This window comes from Diaphorina citri, unplaced genomic scaffold (genome assembly GCF_000475195.1).
Source record: "Diaphorina citri unplaced genomic scaffold, Diaci psyllid genome assembly version 1.1 scaffold742, whole genome shotgun sequence".
In the NCBI taxonomy this organism is placed as follows: Eukaryota; Metazoa; Arthropoda; class Insecta; order Hemiptera; family Psyllidae; genus Diaphorina; species Diaphorina citri.
The window spans coordinates 75,934-98,078 of record NW_007378175.1 but is presented as its reverse complement, the minus strand read 5'-3'; the positions used below and the strand labels follow the sequence as shown (position 1 = coordinate 98,078).

At 37.6% G+C, this 22,145-nt stretch overlaps 3 protein-coding genes across 9 annotated transcripts; 2 read left to right on the top strand and 1 right to left on the bottom strand.

Annotated features, from left to right (window-relative positions):
- Positions 1-2,208: 2,208 nt before the first annotated feature.
- Positions 2,209-11,939, bottom strand: LOC103511696 (dedicator of cytokinesis protein 7). Of its 6 annotated transcripts, none has more exons than XM_026825388.1 (4): positions 11,049-11,095; positions 10,629-10,777; positions 9,881-9,971; positions 2,209-8,560 (listed from the first exon to the last, which is right to left on the bottom strand). In XM_026825388.1, the coding sequence occupies exons 2-4, from the start codon at positions 10,667-10,669 to the stop codon at positions 2,591-2,593; spliced, it is 6,102 nt and encodes a 2,033-aa protein (XP_026681189.1). In that variant the 5' UTR covers positions 10,670-10,777; positions 11,049-11,095; the 3' UTR covers positions 2,209-2,590. The 6 variants fall into 6 exon arrangements, with proteins under 6 accessions (XP_026681189.1, XP_026681190.1, XP_017300577.1 ...); XM_026825389.1 differs by lacking the exon at positions 11,049-11,095 and adding an exon at positions 11,002-11,038; XM_017445088.2 differs by lacking the exon at positions 11,049-11,095 and adding an exon at positions 11,002-11,025 and having other exon boundaries at positions 10,629-10,805.
- Positions 11,228-21,182, top strand: LOC103511694 (S-methyl-5'-thioadenosine phosphorylase-like). Of its 2 annotated transcripts, none has more exons than XM_008476429.3 (5): positions 11,228-11,401; positions 19,263-19,576; positions 19,950-20,205; positions 20,554-20,763; positions 21,012-21,163. In XM_008476429.3, exons 1-5 carry the CDS (start codon positions 11,381-11,383, stop codon positions 21,060-21,062), a joined length of 852 nt encoding a protein of 283 aa, XP_008474651.1. In that variant the 5' UTR covers positions 11,228-11,380; the 3' UTR covers positions 21,063-21,163. The 2 variants fall into 2 exon arrangements, with proteins under 2 accessions (XP_008474651.1, XP_008474652.1); XM_008476430.3 differs by lacking the exon at positions 11,228-11,401 and adding an exon at positions 18,866-18,992 and having other exon boundaries at positions 21,012-21,182.
- On the top strand, positions 11,983-13,810 carry LOC103511697 (S-methyl-5'-thioadenosine phosphorylase-like). Its single transcript, XM_026825398.1, has 3 exons — positions 11,983-12,239; positions 13,182-13,391; positions 13,640-13,810. Exons 1-3 carry the CDS (start codon positions 12,054-12,056, stop codon positions 13,688-13,690), a joined length of 447 nt encoding a protein of 148 aa, XP_026681199.1. The 5' UTR covers positions 11,983-12,053; the 3' UTR covers positions 13,691-13,810.
- Positions 21,183-22,145: the final 963 nt, after the last annotated feature.

Genomic DNA, 22,145 nt, shown 5'->3' with positions numbered 1-22,145 from the left:
GATAGAGACAGCAACAATAACTGAACTTTATGTAAGGCCAGCCACTCACTATCACGTAGACCATAGGTACATCTGAAGGTCTACCTGAACAGGTGTACCCATCAGGTCTGCCTGACAGCGTGTGTGCTCATCAGGTAGACTTCAAAGGAGAGATAGCAAATAGCTAAAATTTATGATAGAGACAGCAACAATAACTGAACTTTATGTAAGGCCAGCCACTCACTATCAGGTAGACCTGATAGGTACATCTGAAGGTCTACCTGAACAGGTGTACCCAACAGGTCTGCCTGACAGCGTGTGTGCTCATCAGGTAGATCTGAGAGGCGGACCTTTTCAGCAGTACCTGTCAGGTCTACTTCTACCTGATAGTGAATGGCTGGCCTAAGAGACAGCAACATTAGCTGGACTTTAAAAGAGACGGCAGTGTTTGGTTAGGAAGAGTAAACACTGGGGTGGTCTACTTCTACCTGATAGTGAATGGCTGGCCTAAGAGACAGCAACATTAGCTAGACTTTAAAAGAGACGGCAGTATTTGGTTAGGAAGAGTAAACACTGGGGTTTAACAGTCCTAAATACTAGACGGAATAAAGGAATTTCGTAAGGCCCTGTTATAATATAGAGAAGAGAGTGAAATGACGCGACAAGTGAGAGACAGGATACAGATTACGCAACAGGAAAAAATGAGCTGAATAAAAACTATCATCCTCAAAAACTGTGAGTGGGAGTTGTACGTTTAAAATGTTCCATGGTCTATTACTGTGCAGCGTACAGCCTGTGTTAAGTATACCTAATAATACATAATCTGTAGCGAAATGGTCATCGGCCATCACACTAGTTCAAGAGGTCCAAGCTTTATTTCTATATCGAACTGAAAAACTTTCGACACCGTGGTGAGATGAGATTTAGATAAGTTTTGAAGCTGTTTTGTGCCTAGACCGAACCGTCACAAACAGATTTTCATCCAAGTGACGAACGCTCTCAATACGAAAAAGTCTGACTCCAGCAATCTGAGGACTCTCTCATAATATTCCTTCCTTTTTTCTCTGATTTCAGCATTTGTCCTGTGCTGGAGCCCCTACATTGTTTTTGATCTCCTTCAAGTCTATGGTTACATTCCACGAACTCAAAACTATATCGCTGTTGCCACGTTGATACAAAGTCTGGCACCCCTCAACTCAGCGGCTAATCCTATCATTTATTGTATATTTCGCACTGGAAATAATAATAGATAAATATACATATTTTACCTTCACCCTTTTTCTGTTCCTTTTCCGTGGTTATATAACTTTATATCTCAAACCTTTCTCCTATAAAACACAAGGAGTTTTTATTTCATTTTCTTTTTGTCTCTCGGTTATCTACTGATTTCCTCCATTTCAGCTGGGATATTTCAGTTGTTTCTCGCCATTAGGATGGGAGAAGGAGGAAGAAATTTAATATAAGGTTATCATAGAACATGGGTAAAATTTAAAACATCTGATGAAAATTGGGGAAAAAAACACAAAAGTTTCTAAAAGAATAATTAAATAAAATATATTTATTTTAAGTAGAAGGTGAAATATTCTCAAGTCTACGGATATAATTTGTTCGCAGACAAGCAAGGTGCAAGGGACTACTTCATTTTTATTTCATATGTAAAAAATGTAAAACAAATATCTACCTACATATTATAATTTTTTCGGACTAAAAAAAGAGTGAACGCTTAACGTAAATACTTACATTGAAAATTTCAAAAGACAGGAATTAAATTAGTACAAAAGTGTCAAAAAATAAAGAAAATCTACATCTTCAAATATCAGTGTATAGCTAGAAATTTGCCCTAATTTTAAAGAAGATCGGCGGAATAAAAAAAAAAATCAGACTTACAACTAAAAGAATAAAGTAATACGAAAAAGTCTTTGGTTATACCTATTAAATGAAAGCTTATATTTAGAGGTAGAAAATATAAAAATATGAAGACCACTATTTTAGAGGCTGATAATTATCAGTTAATTATATATAATTAACTATAATTAACTACATGTGGTTGCATGAAGATTTAGCGTAGCATTCAACACGTGCTAGTAAACATGATGAGTAAATAACAGACGGTCATAATTTCATTATTGTAGATAATTAATTCTACATATCTACGATGGTAAAATTATGGGCACACGCATGTTTAGCTTCATATTACGAGAACTACTAATAAATTTATGCAATGTCATACCCCTATACAATTCATGCATATATCTGTATAAAATGCATAGTTACATTCTTCTTTATATCCGTTTAATCTTAAATTATGTTTGTATCCAAAAGCCCTGAGAACAAATAATAAGCATACTTGAAACAAAGTTTTGTTGGTACTGCAAATAAAGCACTTTAGTACAAAATAATTCGATTATCCTGGATAAACAAGATTTTGGTTGTGCTAAGGAGAAAATTCAGATATGAAATTTCAACTCACCAAGGCATGAAATGTAAAAAGACACTACAGTGTGTATGGCTGCAATTAGCAAAGTTGAAATGAGACTCGCAAGTATGATTGAAATTTAGCGAATATCGCGAATGGAGGATTGGAGGAATGTAGCACTGATAGTTTCAGAGTTTACTTCAAGTTCCTGGCATTAGGCATCAGTTTATCAATATGTTTGAATGTTATGAGAGGCATTAACTTATCAGTAAACCTATGATAATTTCTCTCCAGCTCTTTCTGATAATCTTTTTGATCAGGACCGATAAGAGTCTTATTCTTCCGTAGAGCATCACAACATTTCTTGGAGAAATCTTTAAAACAAAGTCTCAATTTGTTTTGTAATTTTGTTGGAGATTTTTCCCCATCCAACAGATCTGATAAGAACACCACTGCCATTTCCATTGGACCTTGGTTAACTGTTGTGCCTATACAGCCTTGCAATACCATTTGCAAGATCTTAGGGTCAGGCGGTTCTTGTCTGATGGAGTTGGAAAGTTCTTGAGTTTTCTTCTGGATATCTTCTATGGCTACCTCAATCGGTGTCAATATGATTTGCTTTCTATCCACAACCTGGATTCTAGTTTTCACATAGGGGAAGTGTGTTGCAGTGGTAAGAATGGTTTTCCTTTTATACTGTTCATGCAACTCTCCATGTGCTTTCCCTGTTGTAGTGAAGGGTGTTGCATACATAAATGTTTTGATATTGAAATTCTGTTCAAAATGAGTTTCCCGGTATCGTTTCTCATAATTTTCAAAGTAAGGTTCTACATAGGTGATTTGGATGTAAGCTATGTCTGGGTCTAGGGACATGGTGTCTACTGGGTTCGAGTCTTTGATGATCATGATGTTATTTACACCAAACCTTTCAGCGTAGAAGTTTTCTAGACGGCTGAAAATTTCTGGTAACTTTGTCAAGGTTGGTTCTTTATAAATGAACTCTTCGTTATTCAAGTCTCCAAATTTCATACCATAGAAGCCCACACGGAAGTAAGTACCAAACACTCGTTTTCCTTGGATTTGATAGAGTTTAACGTAAGCATCATGTAGTTTACTGTGGATGTTGGAAAGCTTCTTATAGTCGCGAGATTTCTCAACGATAGGAAAGATAACTTTATAGACATTGTTTACGGTCTCGTACATCCCTGCTGTATAGAACGAACTAGCAGCATGTTCCAAGAGACATACAAAGCCACTCTCTGTAAAATCTTTTCCTAGACAGACACCTTCTTGTTCTGGACTAAGAACGTCATCAGAAACAGCACACTCTTCCAGACAGTTGGGTGAAATAAACTCCAGACTGACAGCGCCTAGGGGGAGGTAAGGTTGCTCTTCTATCATATGTAGATATTCAGCTACTAATGCAGCACTATGTACCAAGCACATACCTGCCTCTGTATGGTTATTCCTCTCCATATGTTTCTGTGCCATATTCGCTAACCATGTTAATCTCAGGTTAGGAGAATTCTGATAACCCTTCGCGATTCTATACATTAGATCCAGAAGCATCTCAGGATCTTCCTGGAACTCTTTCATCTTCACTGTATCAGATAGGATCATATGAAGATTAAACACAAGATCCTTGACTTGTTCTGGGAATGTGGTATCCTCTAGTTCTCTATCTTGCTCAGAGTATAATAGTATTGTCTTGAGAGATCTCCTCAGTGAAGTTTCATTGAAGGATTGACTAGTTCCTACGAGAGAGCTGAGTGACATAGTGACTTGCATTTTAACTCGTGCAAAGTTATTACCAATTTCAAAGTTTTGACGCATGAGTAAGTAGAGTGAGGCAGCGGAGTTGGTTCTGATTAGACTTAGATTAGAGCTAGAGTGTTTCAATAATTGCAAGCAGAGGTCAGCACACTGCTCTGTTTCCTCGTCAAACAACAAGTTTGGAAACTTGAAAACCAGTGATCTCTGTGTAGAAAACATACTTTGCATAACAGCAGTGCTTTGGTTACAGGAGAATGCATGAAGTAGAATTTTCATAACAGAACCAAGTAAACCATGGAGATGGTCACATTGTTGAACAACTTGGACTATCAGTTCTAACGTGTTCAAAATCGTGAAACTTACCTCAGTAGCTAGATTACCTTCCAAGTTCAAATTTCTTTCTAATTTAGTTTTGGGTTTCTCTGACATGTCCAATGTGGATTTATAAATCATTTGATCTTTTCTCCACCTTAGTTTATCCATTCCTAGATTTTTGTCTTTTCGTCTTTGCATCATTTCACTTCGAGCAGATCCTTGTCCTAGGATAACGTCTTCGAGTTTTGATTTCATATCGACAGTTTTATTTGCGAATTTTTGTGAAACTGAAGCGACTGGTTTAACTTTTGTTTTTCCCTTGTACTCAAAACAGGACACACAGAGACCTAATACCTGTAAAAGTTGATTCAATCGCGATACAGGCATTTCAGCCCACCATTGTTTCAAAATATCTTTATCCATGTTCTTCAGAATCCACAGGAAACAGATTAGAATATTTTTGGTGTTGTCCATACTTAGGTTTACCTTTCTTGTTTGCTGGAATAGTTTATAGTTGTCTGTTTTGATACCGAACATGGAGGTTCCAGCTATAGCCATGGCAACACTTTGATTAAGCCCACTCTCTACACTTTCCTCACTCGTAGGATTGATTATTCGGGAAACATCATTACCAGAGTGTAAGTTTGGCAACATATCCATGGTGAGAGCAATGTAAGGTAAGTATAAGGCAGCCACACGGGCTTTGGCTTCTGGTTCCACAAACCTCGCATCACAATCATGACTTGCCATTAGATCTGTTATCAATGTCACAATCCTATTGTGGAAGTTGTGGTTCTGAACCTCTATCATTGCAGCAAACTCACTCAGTATAAGTCCCACGAGATAGTGCTGCTGTTTAAATTCCAGAGATAACTCGGCGAACGGAGATTTATCTTTTGAAATAAGACTTGACATATAGGATGACTGACTGGTGGAAGAATTGGTAGATGGGGAAGGGGAGGTAGAGGAAGAGTTTGCAGTGAACACCGTACCAAACGGTAAATTCAATGGAACGAAATGTTCATGACTACACACCACACGTAGAAATTCCAATTTCAAATTGGAAAGCGCTATTGAGTCTGGTAGAGAAGAAATCTTGGCTGTCACATGTTTATAATATGTTTTGATCAGTAAAAACACAAAGCTTCTATCAGCAAACGAAAACAAATCAAACAAGAAGAACGCAAGACTAGTATTCATACTTCTGGTTAATTTGTAATCCTTGTGACAGTAGGCAATGATATCCGAGGTGAATGATGTCACCAGAGTAGCTATATCTTCCATGTACTGATCTGAGAATCTCATCTTCCTAGGGGAATCCATAGTTTCCGTTATGGACAAATGTTCCACCATACTCTTCGCCATGAGATCAAAGAAGAACCATGCATGTGACATGGCATTCTCCCGCGCTGTACTGCTTGATACTACCCACTGTAATCCTATCTCCTCGTGCAGAATCTTACAAAGGTTTAATTTGGAACCGGAAGCAAAGTTATCCGCACATTGTCCAGCTTTCATACTACAAGTTCTATCTAGACCTCGCGCGTTGTATGCTTGAACTTCTATATCTAATTGTAGATCAGGATTGCTTGAACTTTTCTGTCGCTGCATGTTGGAACGTTTCTGTTCCAAGTCAGGATGAGGGATACAACACTGATAAGTGACATAGGAGGTGAGGAGAGGATGTCTACCACAAGCATCCGATTCATCTTCAGAGAATGCTGACACAAACTTGATAATCAGCCCTATAACTTCGAATACGGTTTGACTGATACACAGGGACTGTCCATTCATACAAAGTGGCTGAGTCATTAGATAAATCAGTTTGTTCAGAATAATTGTTAAAAATTTGATGAGAGGCTCTAATTTACAATTGACAAGGTTCAATATTTTCTGTCTCAATTCTGCCTCAAAGTTGATCTCTGGTAATCTATTGGATACTACACCGCCTGTTTCTAGTTTGTCGCAAATAGAAAGGAACTCATGAATATGCGTGTCCTGAGGATGTATAGAGGATGCAGCAGACAGGACAACATTGAAGATGGACTTATGATTGTCCACCCATTTGAGTCCCGGAAGTAATACATCAGGTGTGATGTAGGAATAATTTGGCGGAGGAGCCTCAAGAGTGACAGGCAAACAGAAATCATTTAATTGAAGTTGACCATCTTTCAATAGAGGAAGCCATGTATAACCTACAGGAGTTTCTACAGTGTTCTGTTCAAGCTTCTTCTGGCAACTGATATGATAAAATGTGAATAAGAGATGGTGCTTATCCTCTAGAGTAGGTGGGAGTTGAATCTTGATCTCATCAGAGACATAAGGACACTTGTTATGATAAATGACACTCGTGTATGCTTCTGTGGTGAATTCAGGACAAGAAGATTTACCAAATATTGCAGGGAGGGCACTCTCAGGCGTTTCTCCATACATGAGTTGAACTTTGACAGTAAGATTCCTAGCTGATCCAGTTCTTCCAGTGAAGTTTATTTCTTTAGGATAAACAAACAAAAGATTTCTATACAGGTAGTGGGGTAGATTTGTTTCACGTAGTGGGAATTCGAGAATTTCTTTGATGGGTCTACCTTTATCACCAATGCGAGGTACAATCTCAGCAAGCTCAGGTGTCAAGCACCACTTGACTTCATCAGGACAGGGGGAGATATCAAGTTTCAAACAACCAGGGATACTTTTCAGTTTCTTCAACAATGAACAAGGTTTTTTGAGGTCTTGCAGAAATTTGTACAAATCTTCATCACGAAGTTTGTCACTTTCTTGCTTGAAGAAACTAGACACAGTGAGGGTGACAGGACGAAACGAATCCAAATCATCCAAATTCCAGCTTACTCTCTTATCTGAAGAATTACTTCGTCTCTCAAGAGAGCCACGTCTAGTCAGTGTACTAGAGTCACTAGCACGTTTTCTCAACTGATCAAATGCACCCCCACTGGATTTTCTATCCAAACTGTTTGAACTTTGACTATCACAGTCACCATCTATATTACTGACACCATTAATAACATTCATTAAGTATACTGCTGTCCATGCAAACGGCATTCTATACTTTCCTAGTCGTTCACATGATTGTGCTGCATTCTGACGCACTTTTTCAATATTCCTCTCATCTTTCATGTAAGGTTCGGCACACTCATTGATATCACCTTGTAGTACTTTGTCTAGTTTAATAACAAGGAATAGATCTGGACTAGCATGAGTAATATTAAGTATACAGGCATGGCTGGTAGTGCTACAGTCTACATAAGGGATGTGAGGAGATAGCATGTGTCTGTTGTTTTCAGAGTTCATATCAAAGTAAAAGTTTTCTGAGACTTTCTTCCTCTCTCGACAGTCATACAAGGCAAGTGTTGCAAACATTGGTTCAACATCCAACTCAAGTTTGAGTTGTAAACACTTGATGAGTATTCTATGACCTAGAGGTTCACATGGGAGATTAGGAATGCAACGTTTCTCCACAGGTTCATCATCCTGATATGTTGAATAGAGAGAGAATAACACATCTTGTCTTCCTTCTTGTCTTGTCACTTCATTGAGCTGATCTATTGTCTCTGATGGTATCCTCTCTAGTAAAGACACTATCAATGGATCACTCACAGAATTGAGAAGATCAAAACTTGCCCAACTACCTCGAGGTGTATCTCCCCCTGAGGAAGAAACTCTGGAATCTCTAGAGCTCTGTGATTTGTAACTTGGTTGAGGACTAACTCTTCCATTGGGTAAAGGTGTCATGTCAACTTCAAACTCTTGCCTGGGAAGGTTTGAAGCCAAAGTGGTTCTATCAATGAACCAAGAACTTGTAGAGAAATGTCTGTATCTGTAGTCTACATAAATCCAATTCCGTGTATAACATTCTATACACTCTCTAACATGAGGTTCTAACTCAGAGAGTGGTTCTTTGGGAAGAAGAGGTTTCACAGTTCTAATTTTCCTTGGAAGGACACATACCTGGATGTCATCAACAGGAAATTCCAGAAGATGTTTGAGGGGATCTCTATCTATGAGGAGAGACTGTTGAAGAATAAAATCTTCATAGTCAATAGGGTCTACTACATCTGTGATCTGAAAGTAATGGGGAAATGGAAAATTGTTACTCAAGCCTTGGAAAACTAACCAATTATTCATTCATATTTTAATAGGTAGGTAAACTTTTATGCCTTATAACTTATAAGCTTATAACTCACTACTCTTATCAGGAAAATTACTTTACTAAAATATATAAAAATGAATGTGTTATAACTTATAAGCTTATAACTCACTACTCTTATCAGGAAAATTACTTTACTAAAATATATAAAAATGAATGTGTGTGTGTGTGTGTGTGTGTGTGTGTGTGTGTGTGTTTGAACTTTATGCCTGGCCAAACCACTCATCCAATTACTATGAAACTTTGTCAACTTATTGCTTGCACTCCCTTGAAGGTTATAGGCTATTTTCCGGTTTGTTTTTGTTAAGCTACACCAAGCAAGACCACTAAATGGATGTGTGACATGAACGGCCATGCCTTAAGGATTTCGGCTAGTTACTAATAGAAACTTAGGTAAAGTTTAGGGAACACTTTTTCCTCTATATTACAATTTTTTTTCAAGAAGAGGCACAAAATGGTTCCTACATAAGTAGCTAATGTTATGAATATTGTATGAGGTGGGTTGCAGGCCATAGTTAGGGGGGGCAAGGGGGCCTGGGCCCTCCAAAAATTTGGAGCATCTCATAAGATATTATAATATTTTGTAATTAATGATAATTTGATAATAAATAGGCATGTCATATGAGGCAAATGTATCACAATCATAAGTCTTAAGGTAGGTACCTCCTAAGGAATGTTATCATTATCATTTTTATTATTACATATTTTAAATGAAACGCAACCAACTCCATAGCTGTATAGGTAGTTAGGTACACTAAAACTGGAACTTGGAACTTACTGATGTGAAGATAAAAGACATCCTGCTCTCACTTTTGGGTTAAGATATTATAATATTTTGTAATTAATGATAATTTGATAATAAATAGGCATGCCATATGAGGCAAATGTATCACAATCATAAGTCTTTAGGTAGGTACCTCCTAAAGAATGTTATCATTATCATTTTTATTATTAGGTACATATTTTAATTGAAATGCAACCAACTCCACAGGACCATAGCTGTATAGGTAGTTAGGTACACTAAAACTGGAACTTGGAACTTACTGATGTGTAGATAAAAGACATCCTGCTTTCACTTTTGGGTAGCTGAGGCAAATGTATCACAATCATAAGTCTTAAGGTAGGTACCTCCTAAGGAATGTTATCATTATCATTTTTATTATTACATATTTTAATTAAAATGCAATCAACTCCATAGCTGTATAGGTACACTAAAACTAGAACTTGGAACTTACTGATGTGAAGATAAAAGACATCCTGCTTTCACTTTTGGGAAGTTCTCCAGACACAGAACTGACTTGTCTCCGTACATCAGCTGCATTTTGCCTACAGTAACAAAGACAAAGGAAAATTTGATTATAATGTAAAAAGTAAACTCTTTGTTCTATGTAAACAAATGTACACATTACTCAATATCAAGCTTTATAACAATGTTGTTGTTGAATCACAGATAGGTACCTCTGCTGGACATGATTTACATCATGTGTTAAGAAATACAATTCTCACCAAGGTTGTCTTTTAGAAAACAAATGTAGACATTTGCTGTTTTTTTTTCTGTAGGTACCTACCTATTATTCCTTGGGGTAGGTACCTGTATCAGTAAATTTTGAAAAATGCAAAACACATAGCACAAAGTTCTTTATGGAATGGGGGCCAGAGTCCTGTTTCATAGAGCTCCTATTTTTTTTCTTCTTTTTTTTTCAACATGAGTGTTTTACTGTCATTTTCTATTTCGTAGCAATGAAACATCTGCTAGATTAGATGCACGTGGTCTGTGTCATAGCATGTCCATCCCGTAGTATGCCTCTCATCTGATGGGCAAGAAGAGACACAATACTTCTACTAGCACTTGGAACGGTTGTACAGGTGTGTAGATGAATGAAAAATAATCTGAGAACATGAGACTACAGGCCCGGGGCAAAAATTACTCTCTGTAAACTTAATTTCTACTTATATCAGACAAATCAATATAAGATTACATACCCAGACAGTTTCTGTGCAAAAGCTCTTTGAAATGAGGCCATCGTAGAGTTCTTTGCTTCCCAAGTTGTCCTTATAAATCCTGCCAGGGTGGGTCCTTGGGGCTCACATATTGCACAAAGAAAAAGGTACCTAATTAGTCAATTAATATTCTAGTAAGGTGTTTAGACAGAAAATTCACTGTCGTATGTAACTTGAAATGAAAATCTTGCCAAATAATGAAACGTAGCCAGTTATTTCAAGAAGTGACATGTCCTTAGAAGACCTGTTAAGCTAACAGCCTGTTAAGTTCCATTTGATTTGAATAGCTTTAACAGGACTATTAAGCTAACAAGCTGTTGACTAAAACTAAAGTTTAACTGGCTTTCATACATACGACGGTCAGCAAATTTATTCAGTTTAATCAAAATCAAAATTCAATACTTCAGCTTCCTGATTCCAGATTCCAGACAGATACGACTTGATTTCTTGATTTTTATTATTTTTTGTTTACAAAAAGGCACTGTTGCAGTGTTGCCAAGTCACTTTTCAGCTAGATTTTGGGAATTTAGCTAGATTTTTTTTTCCACCGGGCCCACCGGCGGACTGGCGGACACGGCCTTTGGTTTCTCCTTTGAATGAAAGAGATAAGAAATTTTAACACTGATAACGTGATAAACTAACCTCGCCTCAGCGGTTCTATCAAGTGTTTGGTGCTTTATTAACTCAGTTTGGGCTATTGGGTGTTTCATGACCAAGTAGAGCTCAACATATCGATGTCTGTCAGTAAAATAAAGGTAAGAAAGCTTTGTATTCTAGGGACTTACCAAGTCATTCAACTCATTCAAGGCAGAGAAGTAGGCATTAACCCCACCCTTGATCAAACTTTGACTACATAAAGTTTGATATCTGCAGCATCCTGCCTTTTAAAATAACCTCAAACAAAGAGATTGACCATTAGTGATGGTCTAAAGTGTCTAAGTAAAGTACATAGTGTCTGTGGGACAGGAAATTCCAGAAGATGTTTGAGGGGATCTCTATCTATGAGGAGAGACTGTTGAAGAATAAAATCTTCATAGTCAATAGGGTCTACAACATCTGTGATCTGAAAGTAATGGGAAAATGGAAAATTGTTACTCAAGCCTTGGAAAACTAACCAATTATTCATTCATATTTTAATAGGTAGGTAAACTTTTATGCCTTATAACTTAGAAATGGAAAATTGTTACTCAAGCCTTGGAAAACTAACCAATTATTCATTCATATTTTAATAGGTAGGTAAACTTTTATGCCTTATAAGCTTATAACTCACTACTCTTATCAGGAAAATTACTTTACTAAAATATATAAAAATGAATGTGTGTGTGTTTGTATTTCAGAACTCGCACAAGAATTCAAACATTTTTTGATGGCAGTGAGAACTCTCCCAATGGTGTGTTACACATTCCAATGGAGCCAGCATTTGACAACAGTACACGTCAAATCATCATTGATTCATTGAAGGAACTTGGGTTCAAATTCCATGACAAGGGAACAGCTGTGTGTATAGAAGGTCCCAGGTTCTCATCCCGTGCTGAGAGCAATTTATTCCGATCCTGGAATGCTCATCTTGTCAACATGACTCTTGTGCCAGAGGTAATTATTGGTCAGTCCCATTGATTTCTAGTCAAGTCAATTTAGGAAACTCATGGCTGGGTGGGTCTTATTAAACACCTTTTGTATTTGTTACATCTGCATACTTACAGGTAGGTACTTGACATTTCTATTGTTGGATTGAATGAATCAGGTACATCTTCTTCTGACTCTTGTGCCAGAGGTAATTATTGGTCAGTCCCATTGATTTCTAGTCAAGTCAATTTAGGAAACTCATGGCTGGGTGGGTCTTATTGAACACCTTTTGTATTTGTTACATCTGCATACTTATAGGTAGGTACTTGACATTTCTATTGTTGGATTGAATGAATCAGGTACATCTTCTTCTATGTCTTCTGATGAAATAGGTACCTACAATGTCTTCTGATGAAGCACCTACATATTTCACATATCAAATTGTTTACCCCTTCATGTGAGTTGAAATGTCTTCTGATGAAGCACCTACATATTTCACATATCAAATTGTTTACCCCTTCATGTGAGTTGAGTTACAGTTGGATGTACATATACTCGTTTAATAACTTCTGAGTTGAATCCAGACTAGTTAATGTGTGTTTGTTTGTTTGAACTTTATGCCTGGCCAAACCACTCATCCGATTGCTATGAAACTTTGTCAACTTATTGCTTGCACTCCCTAGAAGGTTATAGGCTATTTCTGGTTTGTTTTTGTTAAGCTACACCGAGCAAGACCACTAAATGGATGTGTGACATGAACGGCCATGCCTTAAGGATTTCGGCTAGTTACTAATAGAAACTTAGGTAAAGTTTAGGGAACACTTTTTCCTCTATATTACATTTTTTTTTTTTTCCAAGAAGAGGCACAAAATGGTTCCTAAGTAAGTAGCTAATGTAAGTATGGGTATTGTATGAGGTGGGTTGCAGGGCCATAGTTATTAAACTTCTCATCCATTATAATCCCTACAGGTGGTGCTTGCTAAGGAAGCTGGCTTACTTTATGCTGCTGTAGCCATGGCTACTGATTACGATTGTTGGAGGGACACAGGCAATAAAGTGTGTGTGGCTGATGTTCTCAAAACATTCAAGGAGAATGTAGAAAAGATCACCAAGCTGTTTGTTCATATTGTGCCCAAAATTGCTGCCAAAGATTGGACTAACGAAATCACAGAGTTGAAGGTAAGCTTGAACGTTTTGTTGTTTGAATGTACACAGTGGTAGAGATAAGGTTCAATGTGGAAGACTGACATGGAATTGTTTCTCTTAAAGGACTTGATAATTTTCTCCTCTTCTTTGAATAGCCTCAGGCTCTAAAACAAGTTAGGCTATATACCTACACATTGAGCTACTAAATAGCTCAGGCACCATGCAAAAAATAAATGCTCTCTGAGGTAGGTATTTGATTTATTGTTAATTATTTGTTTCAGAGTGTTGTGGAAACCAGTAACATGTCACCGCAGAGTCCTCAGAAGTCATGATAATACAAGCTCAAGCCTCAATATTTCAAATTATATAGGTGTATAAATTATTCGTAATATTATACCCCCCTCATTCCTATTTTTGTGATAATTACATTCCCTATGGCGAATACAGAAATACATCCCTTGTTTTTTCTTCTCTTGATTTTTGTTTTAGTTGTGTGCTCATTAGTACTCAGATGCTAATTCTAAGTATTCCCTAGCCTGGTAGTAGGTAGATAAAAAATAAACTGATTGAAAAACGCGTTAATTATAAAATAATAAAATATTATATGATGTATTAAAATCTAAAATATAAATCATATAATTTAATATAAAAATAGATTCTAAATAAAATAATTAATTTATAATAAATAAAGGACTTGAATATTTTCTTCATTTAAATAAAATTAAACAATAACGAGAGGCAAAAAGATTAAAAATGGAATTTTTGGACGGAGATTTTGTTTTGGCACAAAGTAAAAGATTTTTCCGAAGAATATCAACACACTATGGTTCATTCTCGGAACGGCTTGCTTTCTCCTATCCTGTCCTCCGCTCTTCGATTTGGGGACAAGACCTCCGTTGTTACAGTGCCTTCTATCAAACCTCTTACAAAAAGACACTATATGATTAAGGTCCAGAGGCCATAAAGTGAGTTTAAACTTTCTTTAAATTTAACTCTCGGATCAATTAATCAGATTTGCTATATTTTTCATTTGTCCAGATGTTTTTCACAGAAGTGCTGGATTGTGTCTCGCATGGGATACGGTTCAAACACGCTGATTCTCTGCAAAAATTCCAAAAGAAATCGAAATTAATTGGATTGAAGTGGTTCATACGGCCAGCCTAGTTAGCTTGGAAGGTAGAGCGTCTACCTTGTAAGCGCTGGTCACGGGTGCGATTCCCGTCCGGGCCAAACTTTATCCGAAATAGATAGACTATGGTTCATTCTCGGAACGGCTTGCTTTCTCCTATCCTGTCCTCCGCTCTTCGATTTGGGGACAAGACCTCCGTTGTTACAGTGCCCTCTATCAAACCTCTTACAAAAAGACACTATATGATTAAGGTCCAGAGGCCATAAAGTGAGTTGAAACTCGCTTTAAATTTAACTCTCGGATTAATTAATCAGATTTGCTATATTTTTCTTTGTTTTTAATTTTGAAAAATCAACCAATTAGATTGCTTAAGCCGAGAGTTAAATAGTTTAAACTCACTTTGTGGGGGGCCACAAGGACAGTGCTTACCTGAGAGGCGGCAGCAATGGCGGAATTATTGGCGGCAGGGACGTTACTATTGCTATTGTTAATAATGGTGACACTTGTGTTGGCATTGTGACGGCGAGGGGTTACACTTGAGCTGTTGAAAGGACCTGAGAGGAGGAAAAATGGCGAACTTTAAGGAGGATTTTCAACAGTGGAATGTCTGTGTTCAGGAGTTTTTCCACATTTATGACTTTTAAGTTGGCAAACCTCTCTAGTTCTCTACATTGTAGCCAGAGATCTCTCTAAAAAAACGCCTATATCGTTGGCTTATGTAATAGAGGCTCAAACGACTTTACGGTGCTCTCTTCTCCCAGTGAAAGGGGAAGCAGAAAAAATAACGTAAAGGAGTGTCGTCTACCCATAGCCGACCCCGTCGATCGATGTCGACTGAAACCGTACACTGCTTCGACAACATATATTCACCTCCATCGAATATCAATCGACGGCGTCGACATATGTGGATACAGCTACAAAGTAAACTCCATGTGGTTAACATTGAGAGAGGGAGGAGAGAAAGGGTGGGAGGTTTTATTTTCTCAATGTTTCATTGTAATTTTGTAATATGTGGGCAATGTTTTATTTGACTTCAATTATATCATTGGTACCTACATAATTAGGCTACATACTTCCTCTGTACCTATCACACTAGGCTTGCATGTCGGAGGTCCCGGGTTTGATTCCTGGAGGGGTTCCTGTGCTTGGAGTTTGGGTGCACTCAGCCTCATGAGGACAATTGAGTAGCTACCTAGCTACTTTAATCAAGTAGCAACCAGTGGCTGCATTACCAGAGTAAAAAGATTATTGAAAGATGGAAATTGAATGCAAAGAACGCACTTCGTAATGCTGTCTACAAAAGGTTATAAAAAGATCTGCTTTACCACAAAAAGTTGATGATATAAATTGATTTTTACTTTCTATTACTACAGTATAGCGAGCTACCAATCGGTATAATTTTTTCTCTCTCCTACAGGCAAACTCAGTGATGCTGTCCACAAAAGTTTAGAAAAAGATCTTTGTGTTACCACAAAGAGTTCATGATATTAATTGATTTTCTGTTTTCTCCTACAGGCAACTATCCCCTATGTCGTGTTCTACCCCAGATCTATGCCGTCACCAAGGGGTCCAATTTTTTCTCTCTCCTACAGGCAAACTCAGTGATGCTGTCCACAAAAGTTTAGAAAAAGATCTTTGTGTTGCGACAAAGAGTTCATGATGTTAATTGATTTTCTGTTTTCTGCTACAGGCAACTATCCCCTATGTCGTGTTCTACCCCAGATCTATGCTGTCACCAAGGATCCTATACATGAGCATGCTATGGCCCTGGTATCTTTACTGCCTCAGTGTGATCTGAGTGAGAAGCTTGCTCTCCTGCAGCTGTTTGCACTGGTGGCTCACAATAAACCTCTGGTACGAGTTTAGAATGGTATCTTTACTGCCTCAGTGTGATCTGAGTGAGAAGCTTGCTCTCCTGCAGCTGTTTGCACTGGTGGCTCACAATAAACCTCTGGTATGAATTGTTTATTTAATTATTATAAAAGAGGTTTGATAGAGGTTGTTTCTAATGATAAGCTCTTCCCTCGCCTCCGAATCCTCTCCAAAATGCAATTCCAGCTTACTAGGTAGTGAACCAACTTATTATTTACACAAGCCGTGCAAGAAAACACCTTTTACCGAATAGAAACATGTACAAGAGAACATGCTTTGATAGAAGGAACTGTACCTGCTAAGGTCTTATCCCCCCAAAAGCAAAGAGAGAAGGGTAGAGAAAGCCAGCCGTTCCGAGAACGACCCTTATCTGTTTGAGATGAAATCCGTTCCTTTCGGGAATCGACCCCGTGACCTAGCGCTTACAAACGTGCTACCGTCCAAGCTAATTAGGTTGACCTTATGAACTTTGTCCTCGGTAGGAAATAGTGTGCCTTTTGCAAAATGTCTACAGTTCAAATTTTTGACCTCTTTGAAAGGCCATTTGAAATAATGTTCCTACTATCGTTTTCAGCTCTTGGAGATAGGAGAAAGCAAGCCGTTCCGAGAATGAACCATAGTCTATCTATTTCGGATAAAGTTTGGCCCGGACGGGAATCGCACCCGTGACCTAGCGCTTACAAGGTAGACGCGCTACTCTCCGAGCTAACTAGGCTGCCTGTATGAACCATTCCAATCCAATTAATTTCGATTTCTTTTGAATTCGAGAATGAACCATAGTCTATCTATTTCGGATAAAGTTTGGCCCGGACGGGAATCGCACCTGTGACCTAGCGCTTACAAGGTAGACGCTCTACCTTCCAAGCTAACTAGGATGCCGTATGAACCACTTCAATCCAATTAATTTCGATTACTTTTGGAATTTTTGCAGAGAATCAGCGTGTTTGAACCGTATCCCATGCGAGACACAATCCAGCACTTCTGTGAAAAACATCTGGACAAGATCAAGAGCTACATGGAGAAGGTCTCAGTTCGAATCCCGTCCCCTGCCAAATGTACCATTGAAGGTAAGAGTACATTGAAATGGCGGACTTTTCTAACGAAATTCCTGTGTGCGGAGTACAGTGTGTAGGACTATTGCAACCTATTTTTACTTTCCTTATCCCATAGGAAGGAAAGTAATAAGTATAGCACTTGGAACGGTTGTACAGGTGTGTAGATGAATGAAAAATAATCTGAGAACATGAGACTACAGGCCCGGGGCAAAAATTACTCTATGTAAACTTAATTTCTACTTATATCAGACAAATCAATATAAGGTTACATACCCAGACAGTTTCTGTGCAAAAGCTCTTTGAAATGAGGCCATCGTAGAGTTCTTTGCTTCCCAAGTTGTCCTTATAAATCCTGCCAGGGTGGGTCCTTGGGGCTCACATATTGCACAAAGAAAAAGGTACCTAATTAGTCAATTAATATTCTAGTAAGGTGTTTAGACAGAAAATTCACTGTTGTATGTAACTTGAAATGAAAATCTTGCCAAATAATGAAACGTAGCCAGTTATTTCAAGAAATGACATGAAATTGGCAACATTTTTCATCTCAAGTTAGACTAAAACTAAAGTTTAACTGGCTTTCATACATACGACGGTCAGCAAATTTATTCAGTTTTCAATATTAATCAAAATCAAAATTCAATACTTCATTACTTCAGCTTCCTGATTCCAGACAGATACGACTTGATTTCTTGAAATCTTGAATCTTGATTTTTATTATTTTTTGTTTACAAAAAGGCACTGTTGCAGTGTTGCCAAGTCACTTTTCAGCTAGAATAGCTATTGTTTAGCTATTGTTTAGCTAGATTTTTTTTCCACCGAAACCCAACATTAGAAGTCAGCATTGACCTGGGGAAAACACCTTTGTATATCTGTTCTGACTATTCTATTCTACTATTGAAAAGGGATAGAAACCCAACATTAGAAGTCAGCATTGACCTGGGGAAAACACCTTTGTATATCTGTTCTGACTATTCTATTCTACTATTGAAAAGGGAACGCTTACCTTGGCACAAGGGAACGCGGATGTAACCAGGGTAAGGAAGGTCTTGTTCTCACACTTGAGTATATCCCAGCAGTGTTTCAGTGAACTTACAGATGAGTCCCGCGAGCTGAGTGCACTGTCAGACCGCGCCTGAAAAAATATACGAATGGCTTTATTATATCTATTCAATGGTCGCTCAAATTTTGCAGAGAGCTTCGATAATGTATGACTATCAAATGTGTCCGCGGGCCGGACCTCGAAAAATGTACGATTCGGCCGCTATTTAACGCCAAAACTTTGAGAAAGCCAACTAGAGTGGCAACTCTATTTCTAAAGGAAGGGAAACTTACCTGCAATGAAAGAAACATGAGATGTATCCAGGCCCTAGGATGACGAGTACGAGTGGTAAATAGGGCGCGGGAGTATAAGCAATGCTCACCCCGGCCCTGACATGCAAAATGAAGCTTGGCCATCTTTCGCCTCAGCGGTTCTATCAAGTGTTTGGTGCTTTATTAACTCAGTTTGGGCTATTGGGTGTTTCATGACCAAGTAGAGCTCAACATAAGAACATAACAATGTCTGTCAGTAAAATAAAGGTAAGAAAGCTTTGTATTCTAGGGACTTACCAAGTCATTCAACTCATTCAAGGCAGAAAAGTAGGCATTAACCCCACCCTTGATCAAACTTTGACTACATAAAATTTGATATCTGCAGCATCCTGCCTTTTAAAATAACCTCAAACAAAGAGATTGACCATCAGTGATGGTCTAAATCTAAAGTGTCTAAGTAAAGTACATAGTGTCTGTGGGGTGGATGGGTGGATATTGGATAACTACATTACCTAAACTACCTTTTCATCCTTCCAGATTGGTTTCATAGGAGGTTCAGGATTGAACAATCCTCAAATCTTGGAAAATGCCCAGGAAGTTGCTGTGGATACCCCCTATGGAGCCCCTTCTGATGTGCTCCTACAGGGTACTATACAAGGTGTTGACTGTGTCATCCTAGCAAGACATGGACGCAAGCATACGATCAACCCTAGCAATGTCAACTATAGAGCTAACATCTGGGCACTGAAGAGTGTGGGCTGCACTCATGTGATTGTATCAACGGCCACTGGATCTCTGCAGGAGGAAATTCAACCCGGAGATTTGGTTATTCTTGACTCTTTCATTGATAGGTAAGATCGTATATCCTTCCTGCTAAAACTTGGTGAACTATTGAGATTAAAAAAAAACACACACATTGTATCAACGGCCACTGGATCTCTGCAGGAGGAAATTCAACCCGGAGATTTGGTTATTCTTGACTCTTTCATTGATAGGTAAGATCCTATATCCTTCCTGCTAAAACTTGGTGAACTATTGAGATTAAAAAAAGCACACACACACACACACACACACACACACCGGATTTTTCTTTTTATTTATGTAGGTAACTAGGTCATTTGTTGGGATGTGGTGACTTCATTGACCAGCCTTTTCTAATGTAACCAGGTACCTAATCAAAAACATTAGTTATTTATTGCCTTCACCTTCATTTCTATATTTCAGAACTCGCACAAGAATTCAAACATTTTTTGATGGCAGTGAGAACTCTCCCAATGGTGTGTTACACATTCCAATGGAGCCAGCATTTGACAACAGTACACGTCAAATCATCATTGATTCATTGAAGGAACTTGGGTTCAAATTCCATGACAAGGGAACAGCTGTGTGTATAGAAGGTCCCAGGTTCTCATCCCGTGCTGAGAGCAATTTATTCCGATCCTGGAATGCTCATCTTGTCAACATGACTCTTGTGCCAGAGGTAATTATTGGTCAGTCCCATTGATTTCTAGTCAAGTCAATTTAGGAAACTCATGGGGTGGGTCTTATTGAACACCTTTTGTATTTGTTACATCTGCATACTTATAGGTAGGTACTTGACATTTCTATTGTTGGATTGAATGAATCAGGTACATCTTCTTCTATGTCTTCTGATGAAATAGGTACCTACAATGTCTTCTGAGAAGCACCTACATATTTCACATATTCAAATTGTTTACCCCTTCATGTGAGTTGAGTTACAGTTGGATGTACCATATACTCGTTTAATAACTTCTGAGTTGAATCCAGACTAGTTAATTAAACTTCTCATCCATTATAATCCCTACAGGTGGTGCTTGCTAAGGAAGCTGGCTTACTTTATGCTGCTGTAGCCATGGCTACTGATTACGATTGTTGGAGGGACACAGGCAATAAAGTGTGTGTGGCTGATGTTCTCAAAACATTCAAGGAGAATGTAGAAAAGATCACCAAGCTGTTTGTTCATATTGTGCCCAAAATTGCTGCCAAAGATTGGACTAACGAAATCACAGAGTTGAAGGTAAGCTTGAACGTTTTGTTGTTTGAATGTACACAGTGGTAGAGATAAGGTTCAATGTGGAAGACTGACATGGAATTGTTTCTCTTAAAGGACTTGATAATTTTCTCCTCTTCTTTGAATAGCCTCAGGCTCTAAAACAAGTTAGGCTATATACCTACACATTGAGCTACTAAATAGCTCAGGCACCATGCAAAAAATAAATGCTCTCTGAGGTAGGTATTTGATTTATTGTTAATTATTTGTTTCAGAGTGTTGTGGAAACCAGTAACATGTCACCGCAGAGTCCTCAGAAGTCATGATAATACAAGCTCAAGCCTCAATATTTCAAATTATATAGGTGTATAAATTATTCGTAATATTATACCCCCCTCATTCCTATTTTTGTGATAATTACATTCCCTATGGCGAATACAGAAATACATCCCTTGTTTTTTCTTCTCTTGATTTTTGTTTTAGTTGTGTGCTCATTAGTACTCAGATGCTAATTCTAAGTATTCCCTAGCCTGGTAGTAGGTAGATAAAAAATAAACTGATTGAAAAACGCGTTAATTATAAAATAATAAAATATTATATGATGTATTAAAATCTAAAATATAAATCATATAATTTAATATAAAAATAGATTCTAAATAAAATAATTAATTTATAATAAATAAAGGTCTTGAATATTTTCTTCATTTAAATAAAATTAAACAATAACGAGAGGCAAAAAGATTAAAAATGGAATTTTTGGACGGAGATTTTGTTTTGGCACAAAGTAAAAGATTTTTCCGAAGAATAGCAACACAATAATTTATTGTGATTTTGGTTCAATGAAAAATGTAAGGCACGATTATGATAAGGGAAACAAATTGATGTAAAAGAAAAAATATCTAAGGAGTAGCAACACAATAATTTATTGTGATTTTGGTTCAATGAAAAATGTAAGGCACGATTATGATAAGGGAAACAAATTGATGTAAAAGAAATATCTAAGGAAAGATATTTATCATTTATGCTGTCAAATTCAGAGCTGAAAATCTCCATATAGTTTAACAGGATAAGGATGATCAGGTATCTATTATCTATCAATAGCTGAAAGGCTACTACTAAACTTAAATACTATTTCAAGTAAGTGATATGGGAGGCAAGGGAGAAAGAGAGCAAAAGTAGGAAGAATCACAAGAGAAATGGATAAGGAAAGAATACAGGATAGATTTTCATTGCAAACATTCCCTATTTGGTATAGGAAAAAGTTTAGTTAATTGTGGAAGTATTGTAGCATTGAAACCTTAAACCTTAATCTTCCTCTAATTTACTACTACGTACCTATACCTAATCATCTAATAAATCATTTTAACTCTAAAAATAAATTGCTAAATGCACAACCCATAGAATTAAAA

Excerpts from the sequence above, each read along its gene's own strand:
- LOC103511696 (XM_026825388.1), bottom strand. The coding sequence starts at position 10,669 with ATGGCCTCATTTCAAAGAGCTTTTGCACAGAAACTGTCTGG. Across the intron at positions 9,972-10,628 it reads TTTGCACAGAAACTGTCTGG|GCAAAATGCAGCTGATGTAC; the intron begins GTATGTAATCTT and ends TTGTTACTGTAG. Across the intron at positions 8,561-9,880 it reads TGTCTTTTATCTTCACATCA|ATCACAGATGTAGTAGACCC; the intron begins GTAAGTTCCAAG and ends CATTACTTTCAG.
- LOC103511697 (XM_026825398.1), top strand. The coding sequence starts at position 12,054 with ATGGAGCCAGCATTTGACAACAGTACACGTCAAATCATCATTGATTCA. Across the intron at positions 12,240-13,181 it reads ACATGACTCTTGTGCCAGAG|GTGGTGCTTGCTAAGGAAGC; the intron begins GTAATTATTGGT and ends TAATCCCTACAG. Across the intron at positions 13,392-13,639 it reads ACGAAATCACAGAGTTGAAG|AGTGTTGTGGAAACCAGTAA; the intron begins GTAAGCTTGAAC and ends TATTTGTTTCAG.
- LOC103511694 (XM_008476430.3), top strand. The coding sequence starts at position 18,972 with ATGTCTGTCAGTAAAATAAAG. Across the intron at positions 19,577-19,949 it reads CTTGACTCTTTCATTGATAG|AACTCGCACAAGAATTCAAA; the intron begins GTAAGATCGTAT and ends TCTATATTTCAG. Across the intron at positions 20,764-21,011 it reads ACGAAATCACAGAGTTGAAG|AGTGTTGTGGAAACCAGTAA; the intron begins GTAAGCTTGAAC and ends TATTTGTTTCAG.